The sequence below is a fragment of the Pristis pectinata genome, chromosome 10, assembly GCF_009764475.1.
Source record: "Pristis pectinata isolate sPriPec2 chromosome 10, sPriPec2.1.pri, whole genome shotgun sequence".
In the NCBI taxonomy this organism is placed as follows: domain Eukaryota; kingdom Metazoa; phylum Chordata; class Chondrichthyes; order Rhinopristiformes; family Pristidae; genus Pristis; species Pristis pectinata.
In genome coordinates this window covers 79,183,059-79,205,331 of record NC_067414.1, presented here as the reverse complement: position 1 = coordinate 79,205,331, position 22,273 = coordinate 79,183,059, and the positions used below count along the sequence as shown (strand labels likewise).

At 43.3% G+C, this 22,273-nt stretch overlaps 1 protein-coding gene across 2 annotated transcripts in view; it reads right to left on the bottom strand.

Moving 5' to 3' along the window:
• The window catches only part of sh3yl1 (SH3 and SYLF domain containing 1), a 188,826-nt gene that overhangs the window by 79,693 nt on the left and 86,860 nt on the right, over positions 1-22,273 (bottom strand). For both annotated transcript variants that reach the window (XM_052025149.1, XM_052025148.1), the window contains one exon: positions 2,905-3,017. In XM_052025149.1, the coding sequence (XP_051881109.1) occupies positions 2,905-3,017 (113 nt within the window). The remainder of the gene's footprint in view (positions 1-2,904; positions 3,018-22,273) is intronic.

Here is a 22,273-nt window from a genome sequence, read left to right as displayed (position 1 = left end):
TCTTCAGAAAAGTTTCCTCAGGCCCCTACCAGGAAGAAGGCAAAGATCAACCTACTCTTGGGTAGTAGGGTAGGGCAAGTGGGAGAGCACTTTGGGACCAGTTACCAGTTCTATTAGTTTTAAATTGGTTATGGAAAGGGACAGAACTGGTTCACAGGTTCAAGTTCTAAATTAGGGCAAGGTGAATTTTGATGGTATTAGACAGGAGTGTGCAAAGATTGATTAGAGTAGTTTATTTATGGGCGAAAGGACCTCCGGCAAGTGGGAGGCTCTTAAAAGTGAGATAGCCACAGCTCAAGGTTTACATGTTATTGTTAGGGTGAAGGACAAGGCTGGCACGAGTAAGGAACCCTGGATGACAAAAGGTATTGAGGCCCTGGCCAGGAAAAAGGAGGTAGCCTGGGTCAGGTACAGGCAGAAGGGATCGAGTGAATCCCTGGAGAAGTGTTGGGGATGCAGGAGTATACTCAAAAAGGAAATCAGGAGGGCAAAAAGGGGGCATGAGTTAGCTTTGCAGAGAAGATTAAGGAGAACCAAGAGAGAGTAACTGGAGAGAAAATAGGGCCCCTCAAAGACCCAAGTGACATTGATGTGCAGAGCCACAGGAGGTGGACAAGGTCCTTCAATGAATATTTCTCCTCTGTTTTTTCTGTGGAAAAAGACATGAAGATTTGGAACTAGAGAAAGTCAATAGGGATGTCTTGGACATAATCCTCATTACAGTAGAGAAGGTGCTGAATGCCTTGAAATATATGAAGGTCCTGACCAGGTATATCCAAGAACACCGTGGGAGGCTAGAGAAGATAATTTGGGAGCCCTGGCACACTTTGCATCATTGTTAGCCACAGGTGAGGTGCCTGAAGACTGGAGGGTGGCTAATGTTGTGCCTTTATTTAAGAAGCGCTGCAAAGAAAAAACCTGGCAACTATAGACCAGTAAGCCTAACATCTGTGGTAGGTTAGTTACTGGAGAAGATTCTGAGGAATTAGATATACATGCATCTGGAAAGACAGGGGTTGATTAGGGTTAGTCAGCACCACTTTGTGCATGGGAAATTATGTCTTACAAACTTGATTGAATTTTTTGATGAAGTCAAGAAGGTATATGAGGGCAGGGCAGTAGATGTGGTCTATAGGGACCTCAGTGAGGCCTTTGATAAGGTTCCACATGGCAGGCTGCTTTGGAAGGTGAGTTCACATGTAATCTAGGAACAGCAGGCTAATTGGACAATTGGTAGGAAGCAGAGCGTGATGGTGGAAGGTTGTTTCTCAGACTGGAGGCCCTTCACTAGAGGTGTGCCTCAGGGGTCAGGGCCCATTGTTGTCTGTCACCTATATCAATGATTTGATGAGAATGTACAAGGCATGGTTAGTAAGTTTATAGATGACACTAAAATAGGTGGTATCGTTGACAGTGAAGGTTTTTAAGAATTACAGTGGGATCTTGATCAGCTGGGTAAGTGGGCCAAGGAATGACAAATGGAGCTTAATTCAGATAAGTGCGAGGTGTTGCATTTTGGAAAGTCAAGTCAAGAACATAGATATAAGGCTCACCGATCTGTAGTTTCCAGGATTATCCCTATTTCCCTTCCTGAACAACGGAACATTAACCACACACCAGTCCTCCGGGACCTTGCCTGTGGCTAGAGATGACACAAAGATCTTGGTCAAGGCCCCAGCAAGGTAGGTGAATGTTTTAGGTGGAAGACCCCTTGTCAGAACTGGGAATAGAGGAAGCAAATTAGTTTAATATTGGTAGGGCCCTGAGGAGTGTGGTAGAACAGAGGGACCTTGGAGCTCAGGTAAATGGTTCCCTGAAAGTGGAGTCACAGGTAGACAGGGTGGTGAAGGCGGCTTATGGCACGCTGGACTGCATCAGTCAGGGCACTGAGTATAGAAGTTGGGGGGCTATGTTGCAGTTGTACAAGACGCTGGTGAGGCTTCACATAATATTGTGTTCAGTTTTTGTCACCCTACTATAGGAAAGAGGTTAATACACTGGAAAAAGTGCAGAGAAGATTTACAAGGACATTGCCAGGACTCGAAGGACTGAGTTATAGATAGAGGTTGGACAGGCTAGGACTTTTTTCATTGGAGTGTAGGAGAATGAGAAGTGATCTTATAGAGGTGTATAAAATCCTGAGGTGAAAACACTTAGTCTTTTTCCCAGGGTTGGGAATCAACAACTAGAGGGCACTGGTTTAAGGTGACAGGAGAAAGATTTAGTAAGAACTTCAGACGCAACTTTTTTTTACACAGAGGTTGGTATGTGAATAGAATGAGCTGCCAGAAGAAGTGGCTGAGGCAGGTACAATAACAACTTTTAAAAGACAGTTAGACAGCTACATGGATAAGAAAGGATGAAAAAGATAATAGGCCAATGGGACTAGCTTGGATGCGCATCTTGGTTGGCATGGAACAGTTGGGCCAAAGGGTCTGTTTCCATTCTGTATGACTCCATGACTCTAATGACACATCAATATGTCTCTGCAGATTGGGACTACCTTCCATAACTCCAACACTCTTTGTGTCATCCGCAAACTTACTGATCATATCTCCCACATCCACATCTTAGTCGTTCATATACATTACAAACAAGTCTGAGCAGCTCTAGAGTGAGTTCTTGGAAAGTAAACTGTTTCTAAATTTCACTAAGTAACCAAAAAGTATGTCACCACATTACTTTTGATAGACAGTATAACTTAAGTAGAAAGCACTCCCCTCAGACTTTCCTTCTCATTTAAATTTGACATTTGAGAAATTAGCTTTCCTGTTAGAAATGTAAAATAAATAACAACATTGTAATTCACTTTATTTATGTGATCAAGAGCATTTTAGTGACAAAAATATTATCACAAAATATTAAATTATTCTTCAAGAAACATAAAAACATACAATAATTTACCTGCCAATGGGTCCAACTGCAACAGTAAAATTTCCACCCAGTGTAAGATTTCCCCCTTTTGCAAAAGCATCAACTGCACGCTTGTGATTCAGGATTATTACTAAATCAGACACCTATCATAAAAGTTAAAATGATTTAATTAGTGAAATGACAATAAATTTTGTTAATACCACGTTATAAAAGAATACATCTACACTGTAAAGACTTTTGAGAACAGAAAAGTCTCAGTGGCAGAAACCTGAGATTACATTGATTTGTTATCATACTTCCACTCCAGCAATGACAAGTGTACTTTTGAACAGAATGTATCCAATAAAGCGGCAGGCAAACAAAAATGAAATATAGCCATTATATTCATATTGAGAGATGCAGAAAACTGTTTAATGTCTCAAAAGGTGCTGACCTACACTTTTCTTCTCCCAGTCTCCTTCGCCCTCAGGCCTTCTCACTTTAGCCAGTTTTAATGCTTCCATTTCTCCCTCCTCATGCCTCAGTGATTTGGACACAGGCCAAGACATTTGTCCATGCTGAAATTAAGCATCATTCTTCAGAGGGTTGAGCTGCAGACATCTGCTGGGGATTTCCAAGCACAGTGGCAGAGAAGACATTTGGAATAAGTCTTGGGAGGGTGGCTGGATAGAGTGAAGGAGAAGGATTCACAAGGGCTTGGGAGTGAGTAGTAGCAGCCTACGGATTTATTGTGAAGAGTAGCAAACCTGAAATGTGTGAAATGAGGAACGCAAGTGAATGAGACTTCTTCTTCAATTTATTTTGTTCCTTTTAAGCTGCAGCATTTTAGTTCCAACTAAAATTCCACACCTAAAATGGGAACTGCTGTTTCCACACCTGATCATATGCCTGGTAGGATTTGCTAAAATGTTCTCATTTGATTTCATCTGAAATTCTCTCATCAATACAATTGCACAACACCAAAATTAGACACACTTGCCAAACTGTTCCTCTCACACTGACTTGTTGTACAATTTACTGGTTATTACTTAATAAGTTTCAAAGAGTTTTTTTGAGTTAATTCATTTAACAATCAAATATTATCACCAAAATAATATTTCTCTTTTCACTCCTGTTATACACTGAATGATGAAATATGGACATATGTAGCTGGTGAGACAAAATAGTTAAATTACAAAGAGCGGGACTTAAACAAAGCAAAATTTTACGCTGGAGCAAGTAATACTACAAGCAGATGCTACCCATACTTAAACATACTGTAAAATAAATTAAACTAATTCTCCTTGTGAGAGAGCAAAACTTAAAGTTATAAATCATCAGGATTGGAGGAAGAGGACCAAAAGGTAAAATAATTAAAAAGGGATGTCAGTCATTTTGTCTCAAATGATTAAAGGACTTTACTTATATCAACCTGAAATATTAACTCTTTTCTCTGTACACATAAAATTCTGAATTCAGATGCACCTCCTCCAACCTGTTCCATTGCATTTGGTGCTCTTGATGTGGCCTCCTCTACATTAGCAAGGCCATTGATCATTGGGCTTTCTTCCAGGGCAGGTGGTACCTGTACAAAAAGGATGGGATGCACCTAAACTGGAGGGGGAACCAAAATCCTCACAGGGAGATTTTCTAAGGCTTTTTGTGAGGATTTAAAGTAATGTGCAAGGGGGGTGAGAACCAAAGTAATATGTCAACAAGTTGGGGTGGGGGGGGTGGGCAGTGGGGCGGTAGAGGTTAGGTCAAGTAAGTCTGAAAGGAAGTATAGGCAGGGCCAGATTAATGAACACGGTGGGGCTGATGGGCGGAACTATATTTATTTCAATGCAAGGAGTATTACAAGTAAAGCAGATGAAATTAGAGTCTGGATTAGTACATGGAACTACAATGTTGTAGCCATGACAGAGATTCAATTGAGTGAAGGGCAGGACTGACAGTTCTAGGATCTAGATGTTTCAGATGCAATAGAGAAGAATGCAAAAGAGGTGGGGAAGAATGTCACCACAGCACTGAGAGAGAACATCCTGGAGGGCTCATCCAGTGAGGCAATATGGGTAGATCTCAGGAATAAGAGAGCTGCAATCACTCTGATAGGGTTATACTGTAGCCCTCCCAATTGTCAGTGGGAGATATGTAGCAGATTTTGGAATGATGTAAAATCAACAGTGTAGCTGTAGTGGGTGACTTTAATTTCCCCAACACTGACTGGGAATTCTTAGCGTCAGAAGCTTCAATGGCGCAGAATTTGTTAAGTGCATCCAGAAGGGTTTCTTCACACAGTATGTAGGTAATCCAAACAGGTAAGGGAAAATACTGGACCCTGCATTGGGAAATGAGCCAGGCCAGGTGATCAGAGTTTCAGTGGGAGACCACTTTGGGAACAGTGATCATAACTCCATAAATTTTCAGACTGTTAAGGGAAAGGATAAGACCACACCTCAGGGGAAAGTGCTACACTGGGGAAAGGCTAATTACATCAGTGTTAGGTAGGAGCTGGGGACAGTAGATTAAGAGCAGCTGTTACTGGATGTCCACATCAAACATGTGGGAGTCATTTGATGGCCAACTGGTCAGAATTCAGGATCAACATGTTCCCGTGAGGAAGAGACAAGGATGGCAAGGTTTGGGAACCTTGGATGATAAGAGATGTTGCAAATTTAGTCAAAAAGAAAAAGGAAGCATATGTCTGGTTTAGGAAGCTGAGATTGGACAAGGCCCTTGAGGAATATAAATGAAACAGGAAAAAACTTATCCGGGGTATTGGGAGGGCTAACAAGGCTAAAAGCAGCCATGAAATGTCTTTGGCAGGTACGATTAAAGAGAATCCCAAGGCATTTTATATACACATTAAAAAAAGAGCAACTAGAGAGAGGGTAGGGATACTCAAGGATGTAGAAAGGAATTTACGCCTGGAACCAGAGGAAGTGGGCGAGGTACTAAATAAATACTTTGCATTAGTATTCACCAAGGAGAAGGATGTGGAGGATAGCATGATCAGGGACAGGTATGTTGATATCAAGGAGGAGGAAATGTTGGGTCTCTTGAAGAACGTTAAGGTGGATAAGTCCCAAGAGCCTGATGGGATCTATCCCAGGTCAATGAGAGAGGCAAGAGAGGAGATTTCTGAGGCTGTGACAAAGATCTTTGTGGGTAGTGGTGGAGGGGTATTATTCTGATTGGAGGTCTGTGACCACTGGTGTTCTGCAAGGATCGGTGTCATTTGTGATTTATATAAATGATTTGGATAAAAATGTAGGTGTGCTGAATAGTAAGTTTGCAGATGACACAAAAATTAGAAGAGTTGCAAATGGTGAGGGCAGTTGTCAAAGGATTCAGCAGGATATAGACCAGTTGGAACACAGACAGAAAAATGGCACATGGAGTTTAATCTGGACAAGTGTGATGTGTTACCCATAGGGAGGTCAAATGCAAGGGGAAAATATAGAATCAATGACAGTACCCCTAAGAGCATTGATGCACAGAGCAATCTCAGGGTGCAAGTCCATAGCTCTCTGAAAGTGGCAACACAAGGAGAAAGAAAACACAGAACAGTACAGCATCGGAACAGCCCCGTTGACCCACAATGTCTGCACCAAACATGCCAAATTAAACTAAATCTCTTCTGCCTGTACGATCCATATCCCTCCATTCCCTGCATATTCATATGTCTATCCAAAAACCTCTTAAACTACCACAACTGCTTACACCACTATCCCTGGCAGCCTGTTCCAGGCACCTACCATTCTTTGTGTAAAAAACTTGCCCCACACATCTCCTTTAAACCTTCTCCCTCTCACCATAAATGCATGTCCTCCAGTATTTGACATTTCTACCCTGGGACAGAAGTTCTGACTGTCTACATTATCTATGCTTCTCATAATTTTATAATCTATCAGGTCTCCCTTCACCCTCTGATGCTGCAGATAAAACAACTCAAGTTTGTCCAACCTCTCCTTATAGCTCATACCCTCTAATCCAGGTAGCATCCTGGTAAACCTCTTCTATACCCTTTCCAAGGCCTCCACATCCTTCCTGTAATGGAGCAACCAGAATTGCATGCAATATTCCAAGTGCAGCCTAACCAAAGTTTTATATAGCTGCAACACGCCTTCCTTATTCTTATACTCAATACAATGAATTATACTCTGACCAATGAAGGCAAGTGTGCCATATGCCTTCTTTACCATCTTATCTACTTATGTGGCTACTTTCAAGGAGCTATGGGACCCCAGGATCCATCTGCACATCAATGCTGTTAAGGGTCCTGCCATTAACTGTATAGCTTCCCCTTACTTTTGACCTCTCAAAGTGCAATTCTCCCTTTCCACTGGTTTTCGACTCTTCCTCCCCCGCCCCCCCACCTGGGTCCCATGTGCTCATCACCCACATCCCGATCCACTTGGGTTTCTTCTCCCTTGGTCTACCTTTCCTATCCCCCACCCTCCTACCTGCCCATTATCCAGTTCCACTTAACACCTTCTGGCCTCTGTCTCTACCTTCCCCTTCCCTCTCCCCTCCACCTGGCTCCACATATCACCTACGAGCCTCTGTCTCTCACCTCTTTATACTGGCCATCTTCCTGCTACACTCTCAGTCCTGATGCAGGGTCTCAACACAAAATGTTGACCATCCCTTTGGCATTACAGATGCTGCTTGACCCGCTGTTCCTCCAGCAGTTTGTTTCTTGTGTAAAAATTCTGACTTGCTGAGTGCTTAGAACAGTACAGCACAGTACGGGCCCTTTGCCCACAACGTTGTGCTGACCTATATAAACCTACCTCACAATCAATCTAACCCTTCCCTCCTACACAGCCCATAACCCTCCATTTTCCTTACATCCATGTGCCTATCCAAGTCTTTTAAATGTTCCTATTGTATCAGCCTCTACCACCACCCCTGGCAGTGCGTTCCAGGCATCCACCACTCTCTGTGTAAAAAAAAAACCTACCTCTGACATTTCCCCTAAACTTTCCTCCACTCACCTTAAATGGATGTCCTCTGTTATTGGCCATTGCCGCCCTGGGAAAAAGGTGGTCACTGTCCACTCTATCTATCCCTCTCATAATCTTATACACCTCTATCAAGTCAATACTCATCCTGCATATCTCCAAAGAGAAAAGCCCTAGCTCGCTCAACCTTTCCTCATAGGACATGTTCTCTACTCCAGGCAGCATTCTGGTAAATATCCTTTGCACCCTCTCTGAAGCTTCCACATCCTTCCTATAATGAAGTGACCAGAACTGAACACAATACTCCAAGTGTGGTCTAACCAGAGTTCTGATAGAGCTGCAACATTATCTTATGGTTCTTGAAGGCCAGCACACCATACGTCTTCCTAACCACCCTATCAACTTCTGTGGCAACTTTGAGGAACCTATGGATCTGGACCCCAAGATCCCTCTGTTCCTCCACAATGTTGAGAATCCTGCCATTAACCTTGTACTCTGCCTTCAAGTTTGATCTTCCAAAGTGTATCACTTCACACTATTCCAGATTGAGTTCTATCTGCCACTTCTCCGCCCAACTTTGCATCTTGTCTATATCCCATTGTAACCTAAGACAACCTTCTACACTATCCACAACACCTCCAACCCACGTGCCATCTGCAGGCTTACTAACCCACTCCTCCACTTCCTCATCCAAGTAATTTATAAAAATCACAAAGAGCAGGACAGATCCCTGCCGAACACCACAAGTCACTGACCTCCAGGCAGAATACTCTCCATCTACTTCTACCCTCTGCCTTCTGTGGGTAAGCCAATTCTGAATCCATGCAGCCAAGTCTCCATGGATCCCATGCCTCATGACTTTCTGGATGAGCCTACCATGGGGAACCTTGTCAAACGCCTTACTAAAATCTATATATACTACATCCACCACTCTATCTTCATCAATTTGTTTTGTTACTTCCTCAAAAAACTCAATTAGGCTCGTAAGGCACGACCTGCTCCTCACAAAGCCATGTTCACTATCCCTAATAAGACTATGCTTCTCAAAATGCTCATAAATCCTGTCCCCAAGAATCCTCTCCAATAGTTTACCCACCACTGATGTAAGACTCACTGGTCTATAATTCTCAGGATTATCCCTATTACCTTCCTTGAACAACAGAACAACATTTGCCATCCTCCAGTCATCTGGTACCACTCCTGTGGCCATGGAGGACATAAAGATCATTGTCAACCCCCCAGTAATCGTGTCCCTCGCTTCCCATAGTAAACTAGGGTATATTCTGTCCAGCCTCAGGGACATAACTATCCTAATGTCTTTCAGGAACTCCAACACCAACTCTTTCTTGACCTTGAAATGCTCTAGCACATTAGCCTGTTCTACGCTGACCTCACATTCATCTAAGTCCCTCTCCCTGGTGAACACTGAAGTAAAATATTCATTAAGGACCTTCCCTACCTCCAGGCATGTTTCCCCCTTTATCCCTGAGCGGTCCTACCCTCACTCTAATCATCCTCCTGTTCTCCATGTACATGTAGAATGCCTTGGGGTTTTCCATAATTGTACTCACCAAGGCCTCGTCATGTCCCCTTCTGGCTCTCCTTCTTATGCTCCTTCCTAGGTACTTTATAATTCTTAAGATCCCTGCCTGATTTTTGCTTCCTAAAGCTTCAGTATGCTTCTTTCTCCCTCTTGACTAAACGTCCCACCTCTCTTGTCAACCATGGTTCCTTTACCCTACCATCCTTTCCCTGTCTCAGTGGGATAAACCTATCCAAAATCCCATGCAAGTGGTCCCGAAACAACCTTCAAATACAGTATCTACTGTGCATTTCCCTGAGAACATCTGTTCCCTATTTACGCTCCCAAGTTCCTGCCTAATACCATTGTAATTAGCCCTCCCCCAATTAAATACTTCCCCATATCGTCTGCTTCTATCCTTGTCCATGGCTATGCTAAAGGTCAGGGAGTTGTGGTGATGATCTCTGAAATGGTACTTTTTATTTTTATTTAAGATTTTCAGTATTCACAATATTTTGCTAATTCAACATGAAAATTGAAAATGAACATAGAACATACAACAGCACAGCACAATACAGGCCCTTTGGCCCACAATGTTGTGCCAACCTTTAAACCTCATCTAAGACTATATAACCCCTTCCTCCCACATATCCCTCTATTTTAAATTCCTCCATATGCCTATCTAGTAATCTCTTGAATTTGACCAATGTACCTTCTTTCACCACTGCCCCAGGCAGCGCATTCCATGCCCCAACCACCCTCTGGGTAAAAAACCTTCTTCTGATATCTCCCTTGAACTTCCCACCCATTACTCTAAAGCCATGCCCTCTTGTGCCCTGGGAAAGAGGCACTGGCTGTCCACTCTATCTATTCCTCTTAATATTTTGTACACAAATATGAAGTGGAAAGCTATCAGAGATCATAGCTCAGTGAAAAACACATTTGTATAACTAGGAATGCAGGGCCATTCAATGAAATCATTGCATTCAGTAGAATATATATATCAACTCTAGGACTGACTTGCCGGTTAGTTACAAAAGTGCTATGACAGACCATTAAGTGTACCTCTTTTAGAAAATGTACAAAGGTCCTGAAGAATTAAGAGTTAAGAGTTAAAGGTGAGTCATCTGCCAGCGTTCATTGATGTAGAATCCATTGGCTTTTTTGTTGAAGTTCTCTTTTTAATTTTAAAGAGTTAGATTCTGTGGTAAATGTACAGCTTCTTTGCTACTGTCATTTTCAAAAAAAATCTAAGAGCTATGTTACTTTTTCAGCAAATCTAAAATATTGACCTAGTAAGGCAACCTTGTCACTGGTTTCAAATTGATAATAGCGATCAATTGTGTTTGAATAATTGAAAGGTTACCTTATTTTTCTTCTCTCTGAAATAAGTAATACTAACACACCAAAGTGGGCCAATGCAAATTTAATACAATGGAACAATTAAGGAAAGCCTCCCAGAAAAAAAAGTCAGTTTATGCATGACACTACCTCCAATAAGATACTTAATGCTACAGCCAGTCAAATTGGGACAACCAGATGTGGCCAGGATTTTGAATTCAGCAGGGCAGTCTGTCAGCTCCAGATTACTACAATATCAGATAACCTAAAAGTTTCTTATGAGGATAGGTTGAGTGAGCTAGGACTTTTCTCTTTGGAGAAGAGGAGGATGAGAGGTGACTTGATAGAGGTCTACAAGATGATAAGAGGCATAGATCGAGTGGACAATCAGAGACTTTTTCTCAGGGCGAAAATGGCTAACACAAGTGGGCATAATTTTAAGGTGATTAGAGCAAGGTATAAGGGGGACGTCAGAGGTGTGCTTTTTTTTACACAGAGAGTGGTAGATGCGTGGAACGCACTGCCAGCAGAGATTGTGGGGGCAGATACATTAGGGACATTTAAGTGAGTCTTAGATAGCCACATGGATTATAGAGAAAGGGAGGGTTATGTAGGAGGGAAGGGTTAGATTTGGTTAGAACAGGATAAAATGTCAGGACAACATCATGGGCCAAAGGGCCTGTCTTATGCTGTAATATTCTATGTTCTACACTGGTCCATTTGGCAGAGGGATGGGGAACTCTTATGTTTGGAAAAGAGAAGAGGCAGAAATCATGCAGTCCTGACTTCCATTTTGTCTTGCTTTGTTTGTTTGACTCAAGAAAGTCCCTAGGCTCTCCAAATGGTAAGCCGCAGTAAACAATGCCTTGACCACAACGATGGTGGAAGCAGAGGAGTAGGTCATTGTTCATTATCTTTGTTGCAAGGAAGTGCATTAGTTAAGAACATTGTAAGAAGCAGGAAATATCTATTCATTAATTGCTCAGATTCACCAACTGTTGCTACTTTGATTACATAACCCTACAGAGTGAACGCATCTGCCCTATTTTGTGCAGACACTCTTACTATCCACATTTTATGTTTTGTCTTAAGTTTTCTTTGACCAGTCACTTAACACAGATGACACGGCCATCTGCAAGCTGCCCTCCAATAAGCACACCATTCTGACTGAAATATATAATTGTTCCTTGGTCTAAATCCTGGAACTTCTAGTTTGAATTCTGGAACAGCATTCACCAGAAAGGTAGCAATGTTTAAGACTGCTCAGCAACACCTTTTTAAGGGCAATTTGGAATGGGCAATAAATGGCATATTACTGAAGCACAGATGGAGAGAAAAATAACAGAATCAAGAATAAATGAAAGCTTTTACATTGCCTTCCATGGTTATCTGCATTAATCACTATTTGGATTTTATTGGGGGGGGGAACATGTCATCATCTGTAAATACGTAACAGAAATTAATAAATTACTAGTAGAGCAGCAGAATTAACTTCTTTTGCAGGAGTTACACCCAGTGAGCTTTAGGCTCTGTAACTCTGCCTCAATCATTTAAAAATTATTTCACCATGAACCAAGTTACTGAAAGAACCACCATTAATGTCGAAAACAGAATGGGTGCATTTATGAATCAAATGGAGAATAGCAATGAAATACATTTCCTTTAAAATAGGTCATATCGCGACTAAAATTAATTGAGTGGCAATTTGATAGCTATAAAATATCTTAATTATAAAAGTAAAGACTCTTTTAATATTTACTTCAGTCCAGGTGTTTTGTCAATACAAAATTACTATTTATTAACTAATCATAGAGTTATAGAATTATACAGCATGGAAACAGGCACTTCAGCCCAAAACCTATCCATGCAGACCAAGATGCCTATCCAAGCTAGCCCCACTTGCCTATTTTGGGCCCATATCCCATTAAACCTTTCCAATCCATGTACCCCTTCAAATGTCTTTTAAACATTGTAATTGTACCCACCTCCACCACTTCCCCTAACAGCTCATTCCATATACCCATCACACTCTATGTGAAAAATTTGTCCCTCAGGTCTCCTTTAAATCTTTTCTTTCTCACCCTAAACCTATGCCCTCTGGTTTTAGACTCCCCTACCCTGAGAAAAGGACTGTGACTATCTATCTATGCCCCTCATAAATTTATAAACATCTGAAAGATCAGCCCTCAGCCTCTCTCACTCTAGAGAACACAGTTCCAGCCTATCCAATCTCTCCTTATAACTTAAGCCCTCCAGTCCAGGCAACATCCTTGGAATCTGTTCTGGACTGTCTCTAGCTTAATCACATCCTTCCCATAGCACATCTCCTGTCCCACCAGGGGCCCAAACACCCTTGACCATTGATATACAACCATTAAAGATGCCTGCCGAGCCACCCCCCGCCCTCACTTTAGTAAATCAGACCACCAGGCTGTGCTCCTTCTCCCTGCCTACAAACAAAAGCTGAAACAGCAGGATCCTGTACAGAAAGTCATACAGTGCTGGTTTGAGGAAACATATGAGCTTCTGAGTGACTGCTTTGAGTCAGTGGACTGGTCCATGTTCAAAGACTCAGTTGCCAGCCTAGATGAGTATATCATCACCATCATGGACTTTATCAGCAAGTATGTTGAGGACTATGTATCAAAGAGGACAATCAAGGTGTTCCTAAACCGGAAACCATGGATGAACCAGTAGATACACTCCCTACTGAAGTCCAGGACTGCAGCATTGAAATCAGGTGACCCTGACTTTTACAAGAAATCGAGATACAACCTCCGTAAAGCTATCAGAGATGCCAAGAAACAATATCAGTCCAAAATCGAGTCCCAGACCAGCAGTCAGTTATGACAGGGTTTACATGCTGTAATGGGCTACAAAACAAAGTCGTGCAGCATTGTCGACAACAGTGCATCCCTTCCCGATGAGCTTAGCGCATTCTGTGCATACTTTAAACGGAAGGGGATTGGTCTGTCACCACCCACCCTGACAGTCTCCAATGAGCCTGAACCGACGGTCACCATTGAGGATGCAAGATCAGTCTTTCAAAGAGTGAACCCGCAGAAAGCATCTGGCCCTGACAGTGTCCCTGGCCGTGTCCTCAGATCTTGTGCAGAACAGCTGGTAGGGATATTTGCAGACATTTTTAACCTCTCCCTGCTTCAATCTGAGGTTCCCAGCTGTTTTAAGAAAACTACTATCATCCCGGTGCCTTGACGACTACCGACTGGTGGCTCTGACATTCTCCATCATGAAGTGTTTCGAGAGGCTGGTCATGGCACACATTAATTCCAGCCTCCCAGAAAACCTTGACCCACAGCAATTTGCCTACCATCGAAACAGGTATATGGCGGATGCCATCTCCCTGGCCCTACACTCATCTCTGGAGCATCTAGACAGTAAAGACACCTACGTTAGACTATTGTTTATTAACTACAGCTCTGCCTTCAATACTATAATTCAAAGCAAACTCATCACCAAACTCCAAAACCTGGGACTCAACACCTCCCTCTGCAACTGAATTGTTGACTTCCTGACTGACAGACCACAATCAGTAAGGATAGGCAGCAACACCTTCACCACGATTATTCTCAACACTGATGCCCCACAAGGCTGTGCCCTCAGCCCCCTACTTTACTTCCTGTACACTCATGACTGCATGGCCAGATTCTGCTCTAACTCCATCTAAAAGTTTGCAGATGATACCACCGTAGTGGGCCATAGCTCAAATAAAGACGGAGATAGAGAGCTTAGTGACATGGTGTCATGACAACAACCTTTCCCTCAACGTCAGCAAAACAGAAGAGCTGGTCATTGACTTCAGGAAGGAGGCAGTGCACATATACTTGTCTATATCAACGATGCTGAGGTCAAGAGGGTTGAGAACTTCAAGTTCCTGGGAGTGAACATCACCAATAGCCTGTCCTGGTCCAACCATATAGATGCCACAGCCAATAAAGCTCATCAGTGTCTCTGCATCCTCAGGAGGCTAAAGAAGTTTGGCATGTCTCCCTTGTCACTCAGCATCACAGCTTGGTATGGCAACCGCTCTGCCCGGGACCGCAACAAAACCGTAGAGAATTGTGGACACAGCTCAGCACATCACGGAAACCTGCCTCCCCTCCATGGACTCTGTCTCGACTTCTCGCTGCCTCAGTAAAGCAGCCAGCATAACCAAAGACCCCACCTACTCAGGACATTCTCTCTTTCCGATCAGGCAGAAGATACAAAAACCTAAAAGCATGTACCACCGGGCTCAAGAACAGCTTCTATCCTGCTGTTATAAGACTATTGAATGGTCCCCTAGTACAATAAGATGGACTCTTGACCTCACGATCTACCTTGTTATGACCTTGCACCTTATAGTCTACCTGCACTGCACCTTCTCTATAGCTGCGACACGTTACTCTGCATTCTGTATTGTTTTACCTTGTACTACCTCAATGCACTGTACGAACAGTATCTAAGACAAGTTTTTCACTGTACCTCGGTACAAGTGACAATAATAAACCAATTCCAGTTCCATAGCGTAGCGACTAGAACTGCACAATGTGTTGTCTAACCAAGGACACAGGAGATTCTATAGATGCTGGAATCTGGAGCAGCACACACAAAATGCTGGAGGAACTCAGCAGGTCAGGCAGCATCTATGGAGGGAAATGAACAGTCAATGTTTCAGGTCAAGACCCTATATCGGGACAGGAAGGAAAGAGGGCAGAAGCCAGAATAAAAAGGTAGGGGAAGGGGGATGAGCACAAGCTGGCAGGTGATAGAAGAGTCCAGATGAGAGGGGGAAAGTAGGTGGGTGGGGGAGGTGGGATGAAAGATAGTGATGTTAGAAGCTAAGAGGTGATAGCCAGAAGAGGAAAAGGGCTGAAGAAGGAGGAATCCAGGAGAGAACAGTAGACCATGGAATAAAGGGAAGAAAAGTAGGGAATAGATGGGCAGGTCATGAGGATGGGGGAAGGGAAAGAGAAGGGGTGAGGGGGCCACAGGAATAAGGGAAAACAAAGAGGGGCAATGGGGGAAAAGGGGAGGGGTTACCAGAAGTTAGAGAAATTGATATTAGGTTGGAGACTACCAAGGTGGAATATGAGGTGTTACACCTCCAATCTGCGTCTGGCCTCAATGTGGAAGTAGAGGAGGCCATGGAACATGTCAGTCTGGGAGTGGGAAGTGGAATGCTTCCTCAGTCCTTTGCCTCTTCTACCAATCACCTCTTAGCTTCTCACATCATTCCCTTTCACCCCCCTCCTCCACCCATCTACCTTCCCCCTCTCACCTGGACTCACTTGTGCTAGCTTGTGCTCCTCCTCCTCCCCCTACCTTTTTATTCTGGCTTCTGCCCTCTTCATTTCCAATCCTGATAAAGGGTCTCAACTCAAAACGCTAACTGTTTATTTCCTTCCATAGATGCTGCCTGACTTGCTGAGTTCCTCCAGCATTTTGTGTGTGGTCTAACCAATGTTTTGCACAACTGTATCGTGTTGACCCCACTCTTCTACTCAGTGCAAGGCTGTTGAAGGCACTGTACACCTTCTTTGGCACTCTTGTCTAACTGCGTTGCCACTTTTAGGAAAGTAGGTACTTGTACCCCTAAGTATAAGGTCTCTCCATTCAACAATACTCCCCAAGGCCCTGCCATTCACGTGTTGCCTTGGTTTAACTTCACAAAATGCATTAGTTCACACACTGCATCTGCCATTCCTGCACCCACTTTCCCAGTTGATCAATATCCCATTGTAACCTTAGGCAACCTGCTTCATCCTCCACTATACCACCAATTTTGGTGTCATCTGCAAATTTACTAATCATACCGTCTGCATTCTCGTCAAAATCATTTAACAAACAAGAGGGAACTGAGTACCAATCTCTGCAGCACACCAGTGGTCACAATCGACTTTCAATCTTCAGCAAAATGATGAAAGGTGCTGTTGACAGTTCATTCGAGCTCATCAAAGCTGTTTGAGTTGCATCAGGATCACACAGCTCCAGATACCATTACAGCCTTGGTCTAACATGGACTGAAGAACTGAATTACTGAAGACAGGTAAAAATGACTCCACTTAACATTGTAACAGCACTTGATCAAGTGGCATCAAAAACTCCCAATAAAATCTAAGTTAAAGGGCATCAAACAGAAATCACCACTGAGCTGATGCCATATCAATATTAAGTAAGATGGTCATGGTTGTTAGAAGTCTATCAACTCAGTCCCAGGATCTTGCTGGCCAGCTATCTGGTATTGGTTTATTATTGTCACTTGTACCAAGGTACAAGTGAAAAACTTGTCTTGCATACCATTTGTACAGATCAATTCATTACACATTGCATTGAGGTAGTATACCGTGCATTGAGGTGGTACAGGGTAAAAACAATAACAGAATACAGAATAAAGTGTCACAGCTACAGAAAATTGTATTGCACGCAGACAATAAGGTGCAAGGTCAAACAAGGTAGATTGTGAGGTCAAGAGTCCACCTCATCGTAGAAGGGAACTGTTCAATAGTTTTATCACCATGGGACAGAAGTTGTCCTTGAGCCTGGTGGTATGTGCCCTCGGGCTCTTATATCTTCTGCCTGATGGGAGAGGAGAGAAGAGAGAGAATGACCCAGGTGGGTGGGGTCTTTGATTACGCTGGCTGCTTCACCAAGGCAGTGAGAGGTAATAGAAAGAGCTGGTTTCTGTGATGCACTGGGTTGTGTCCACAACTCTCTACAGTTTCTTGCGGTCCCGGGCTAAGCAGCTGCCACAGTATATCCATGATGCATCCAGATAGGATGCTTTCTATGGTGCATCGATAAAAGTTGGTGAGTGTCAAAGGGGACATGCCAAATTTCTTTAGCCTCCTGAGGAAGTAGAGGCGCTGGTGAGCTTTCTTGGCAGTGGCATCTACGTGGTTGGACCAGAATAGGCTATCTGGATGAGTAGGTTGTCTCATGAAGAAATGCTGGAAAGGTTAGTCTTATGTTAGCCGGAATTAAAAGGGGTAAAGGTGACTTGATTAAAACATGCCAGGATGAATGCAGGGAGGATGTCTCCGTTTGTGAGAAAATCTAGAACTTGACATCACCATTTAAAAAGCAGGAATGTGGTGTTGAGATTGTCGTCGGATCAGCTATGATCTTACTGAATGGCAGAAGAGGCTTGAGGAGCTCCTAATGTCTGTTTCCATGTATTCCTAATGCAGTGTACAAGGCTGCATCATCAATAAATTTCCTCCATCATGGTGTCCTCACGAGGATGTTCACTGATGACTGCACAGTGTTTGCCACATCCCAAGGATGCCAGGAATGGCCATCTCAGAATGGAGGGTCGGTCAACAAAAGTCCTGGACCCAAAATATTAAGTTTCTCTTTTTACAGATGTTCTCTATAGACCTGCCTCCTTTCCAGCATGTTGTCTTTTTTTTGCCGTACAAATAGTTATTAATCAAAATTATAGCTTCCAAGGGATATTACACTGGATTACACGATGAATTGTTTAACAGATAGAAAATAGAGAGTAGGAACATGAGCAATGGAAGGAACGTGAGCAGCAGAGGTCAAAGTTAAAAAGCAGGTATAAAAGGTAAGAGACTCTCAGTTGTTGTCTGAGTCATGTGCAAGTTGACATAGGGTGAATGAGAGAACTTAATGGGCAACACAAAGATTGATGAGAGGAGGAATGGGTTTCAGTTCATGGAGCATTGACTCCACTACTGGTGAAAGAGGGAGCTGTTCCATTGGAATGGGCTTCATTTGAATCAGAGTGGGACTATTGTCTTAGTGAATTGAGTAACTAGACCCGCAGAGAAGCCTTTTAAACAACATAGTATGGGGAGCAGTAGGGGAGGGTAATTCAGAAATGCCAAAACGATAGTGTAGACTAGCAAAATGAGTAACAGTAACCAGTCTGTCAGGAAGCCACAGTGCAAGGGTATAGTTCCAGTTAGAGCCAGATCATGAAAGAATGGCACATAGAAAAACTGAAGGCTTTTTATCTGAATGCATATGGCATTTCCAATAATGTGGGTGAAATAGAAACAAATGGTCACAGTCCAATAGCCATGACTCAAACCTAGCTGCAGAGAGAACCATAGAACACTACAGCACAGAAAACAGGCCACTTGACCCTTCTAGTCTGTGCCAAAACGTTATTCCACTAGTCCCACTTACCTGCACCCAGTCCATAACCCTCCAGACCTCTCCTGTCCATGTATCTATCCAATTTATTCTTAAAGCTTAAGAGTGAGCCCGCATTTACTACATCAGATGGCAGCCCGTTCCACACTCCCACCACTCTCTGAGTGAAGAAGTTCCCCCTAATGTTCCCCCTAAACCTTCCCCCTTTCACCCTAAAGCCATGTCCTCTCGTACTTATCTCTCCTAATCTAGGTGGAAAGAGCCTGCTCGCATTAACTCTGTCTATGCCCCTCATAATTTTGTAAACCTCTATCAAATCTCCCCTCATTCTTCTACGATCCATGGAATAAAGTCCTAACCTGTTCAATCTTTCCCTGTAACTCAACTCTTGAAGACCCAGCAACATTCTAGTAAATCTCCTCTGCACTCTTTCAATCTTACTGATATCCTTCCTATAGTTAGGTGACCAGAACTGCACACAATACTCTAAATTTGGCCTCACCAGTGACTTACACAACCTCACCATAACATCCCAACTCCTATACTCAATACATTGATTTCTGAATGCCAGGATGCCAAAAGCCTTTTTTACAACCCTGTCTACCTGTGACGCCACTTTCAGGGAATTATGTATCTGAACTCCCAGATCCCTTTGTTCCTCCGTACTCCTCAGTGCCCTACCATTTACTGTGTATGTCCCACCTTGATATGTCCTTCCAAAGTGCAACACCTCACACTTATCTGCATTAAATTCCATCTGCCATTTTCTGGCCCATTCTTCCAGTTGGTTCAGACCCCTCTGCAAGCTTTGAATTCCTTCCTCGCTGTCCACTATGCCTCCAATCTTAGTGTCATCAGCAAACTTGCTGATCCAATTTACCACATTATCATCCAGATCATTGATATATACAACAAACAACAATGGACCCAGCACTGATCCCTGAGGCACACCACTACTCACAGGCCTCCAGTCTGAGAAACAATCATCCACTACCACTCTCTGTCTTCTCCCACACAGCCAATTTCGAATCCAGTTTACAACCTTTCCATGGATACCTAGTGACTGAACCTTATGAACTAACCTCCCATGTGGGACCCTGTCGAAGACCTTACTAAAGTCCATGTAGACAACATCCACAGCCTTTCCTTCATCTACTTTCTTGGTAACCCCCTCAAAAAACTCTACAAGATTCATTAAACACGATCTACCACGCACAAAGCCATGCTGACTATCCTTAATCAGCCCTTGGCTGTCCAAATACTCGTATATCTGATCTCTCAGAACACCTTCCAATAATTTACCTACTACTGATGTCAGGCTCATCGGCCTGTAATTACCTGCTTTACTTTTAGAGCCTTTTTTAAACAACGGAACAACATGAGCTACCCTCCAGTCCTCCGGCACCGCACCCGTGGCTAAGGACATTTTAAATATATCTGCCAGAGCCCTTGCAATTTCTACACTAGTCTCTGTCAAGGTCCGAGGAAATATCTTGTCAGGCCCAGGGGATTTATCTACCTTTATTTGCTGTAAAGCAGCAAGCACCTCCTCCTCTTTAATCTCTATATGTTCCATGACCCTACTGCTTGTTTCCCTTCCTTCCTTATCCTCTATGCCCGTTTCCTGAGTAAATACTGATGCAAAAAAAACTGTTTAACATCTCCCCCATCTCCTGAGGCTCCACACATAGACGTCCACTCTGATCTTCTAGGGGACCAATTTTGTCCCTTACTATCCTTTTACTCTTCATATACTTGTAGAAACCCTTTGGGTTTACTTTCAAATTATCTGCCAAAGCAACCTCATGTTGTCTTTTTGCCTTCTTGATTTCCTTTTTTAGTATGTTCTTACATTTTCTATACTCTTCAAGTACCTCATTTGTTCCTAGTTGCCTATACCTGCTATACACCTCTCTCTTTTTCTTAACCAGAGCACCAATATCTTTTGAAAACCAAGGTTCCCTATGCCTGTTAACTTTGCCTTTAATCCTGTCAGGAACATGCAAACACTGCACTCTCAAAATTTCACCTTTGAAGGCCTTCCACTTACTGAACACATCCTTGCCAGAAAACAATTTATCCCAATCCACTTTTCTGAGATCCTTTCTCATTTCCACAAAATTGGCCTTTCTCCAATTTAGAACCTCAACTCGAGGACCAGACCTACCCTTATCCATAATTAACTTGAAACTAATGGCATTATGGTCACTGGACCCAAAATGTTCACCTACACATACTTCTGTCACCTGACCTGTCTGGTTCCCTGATTAGAGATCAAGTATTGCATTCTCTCTCGTTGGTACCTCTATATATTGATTTAGAAAACTTTCCTGAACACATTTGACAAATTCTAAGCCATCCAGCCCTTTCACAGTGTGGGAGTCCCAGTCAATATGTGGAAAGTTAAAATCCCCTACTATTACAACTTTCTGTTTCTTACATCGGTCTGCTATCTCATGACAGATTTGTTCCTCCAATTCTCTCTGACTATTGGGCAGTCTATAATACAATCCTATTAGTGGGACCACAACTTTCCTGTTCCTCAGCTCCACCCATATGGCCTCTGTAGACGAGCCCTCCGGGTCATCCTGTCTACACACAGCTGTGATATTTTCCCTGACTAGTAATGCCACTCCTCCCCCTTTCATCCTTCCCCCACTATCACGACTGAAACAACGGAATCCCGGAACATTAATCTGCCAGTCCTGCCCCTCCTGCAACCAGGTCTCACTAATAGCAATAATGTCATAATCCCACGTGCCAATCCACGCCCTAAGCTCATCTGCCTTACCTACAATACTCCTTGCATTGAAATAGATGCACCTGAGAACATCTCTATCACGTACAAACCTTTGATTTCTGTCTATACCTGCAGTCCTCACATGACCTTTACCCTCCTCCACCTCACTATCTGCTCTAACGCTTTGGTTCCCCTCCCCCTGCAAATCTAGTTTAAACCCCCCAGAGCAGCACTAGTAAACCTACCCGCAAGTATGTTAGTCCCCCTCCAGTTCAGGTGCAAATCGTCCCGTAGGAACAGGTCCCACCTTCCCTGGAACAAGGCCCAATTGTCTAGGAACATGAAGCCCTCTCTCCTGCACCATCTTCTTAGCCACATATTTAGCTGCATGATCCTCCTATTTCTAGCCTCACTAGCTCATGGCATGGGTAGCAATTCTGAGATTGCAACCCTGGAGGCCCTGTCCTTCAACTTTGCACCTAATTCCCTAAACTCTCTCTGCAGGACCTCCTCCTCCTTCATATCCACATCATTGGTCCCTACATGGACCATGACATCTGGCTGTTCACCCTCCCTCCTAAGAATACCAAGAACTCGATCCGAGATATCGCGGACCCTGGCACCAGGGAGGCAACAGACCATCCGGGACTCTCGATCTCTCCCACAGAACCTCCTATCTGTCCCCATAACTATCGAATCCCCTATCACTAATGCTCTCCTTTATTC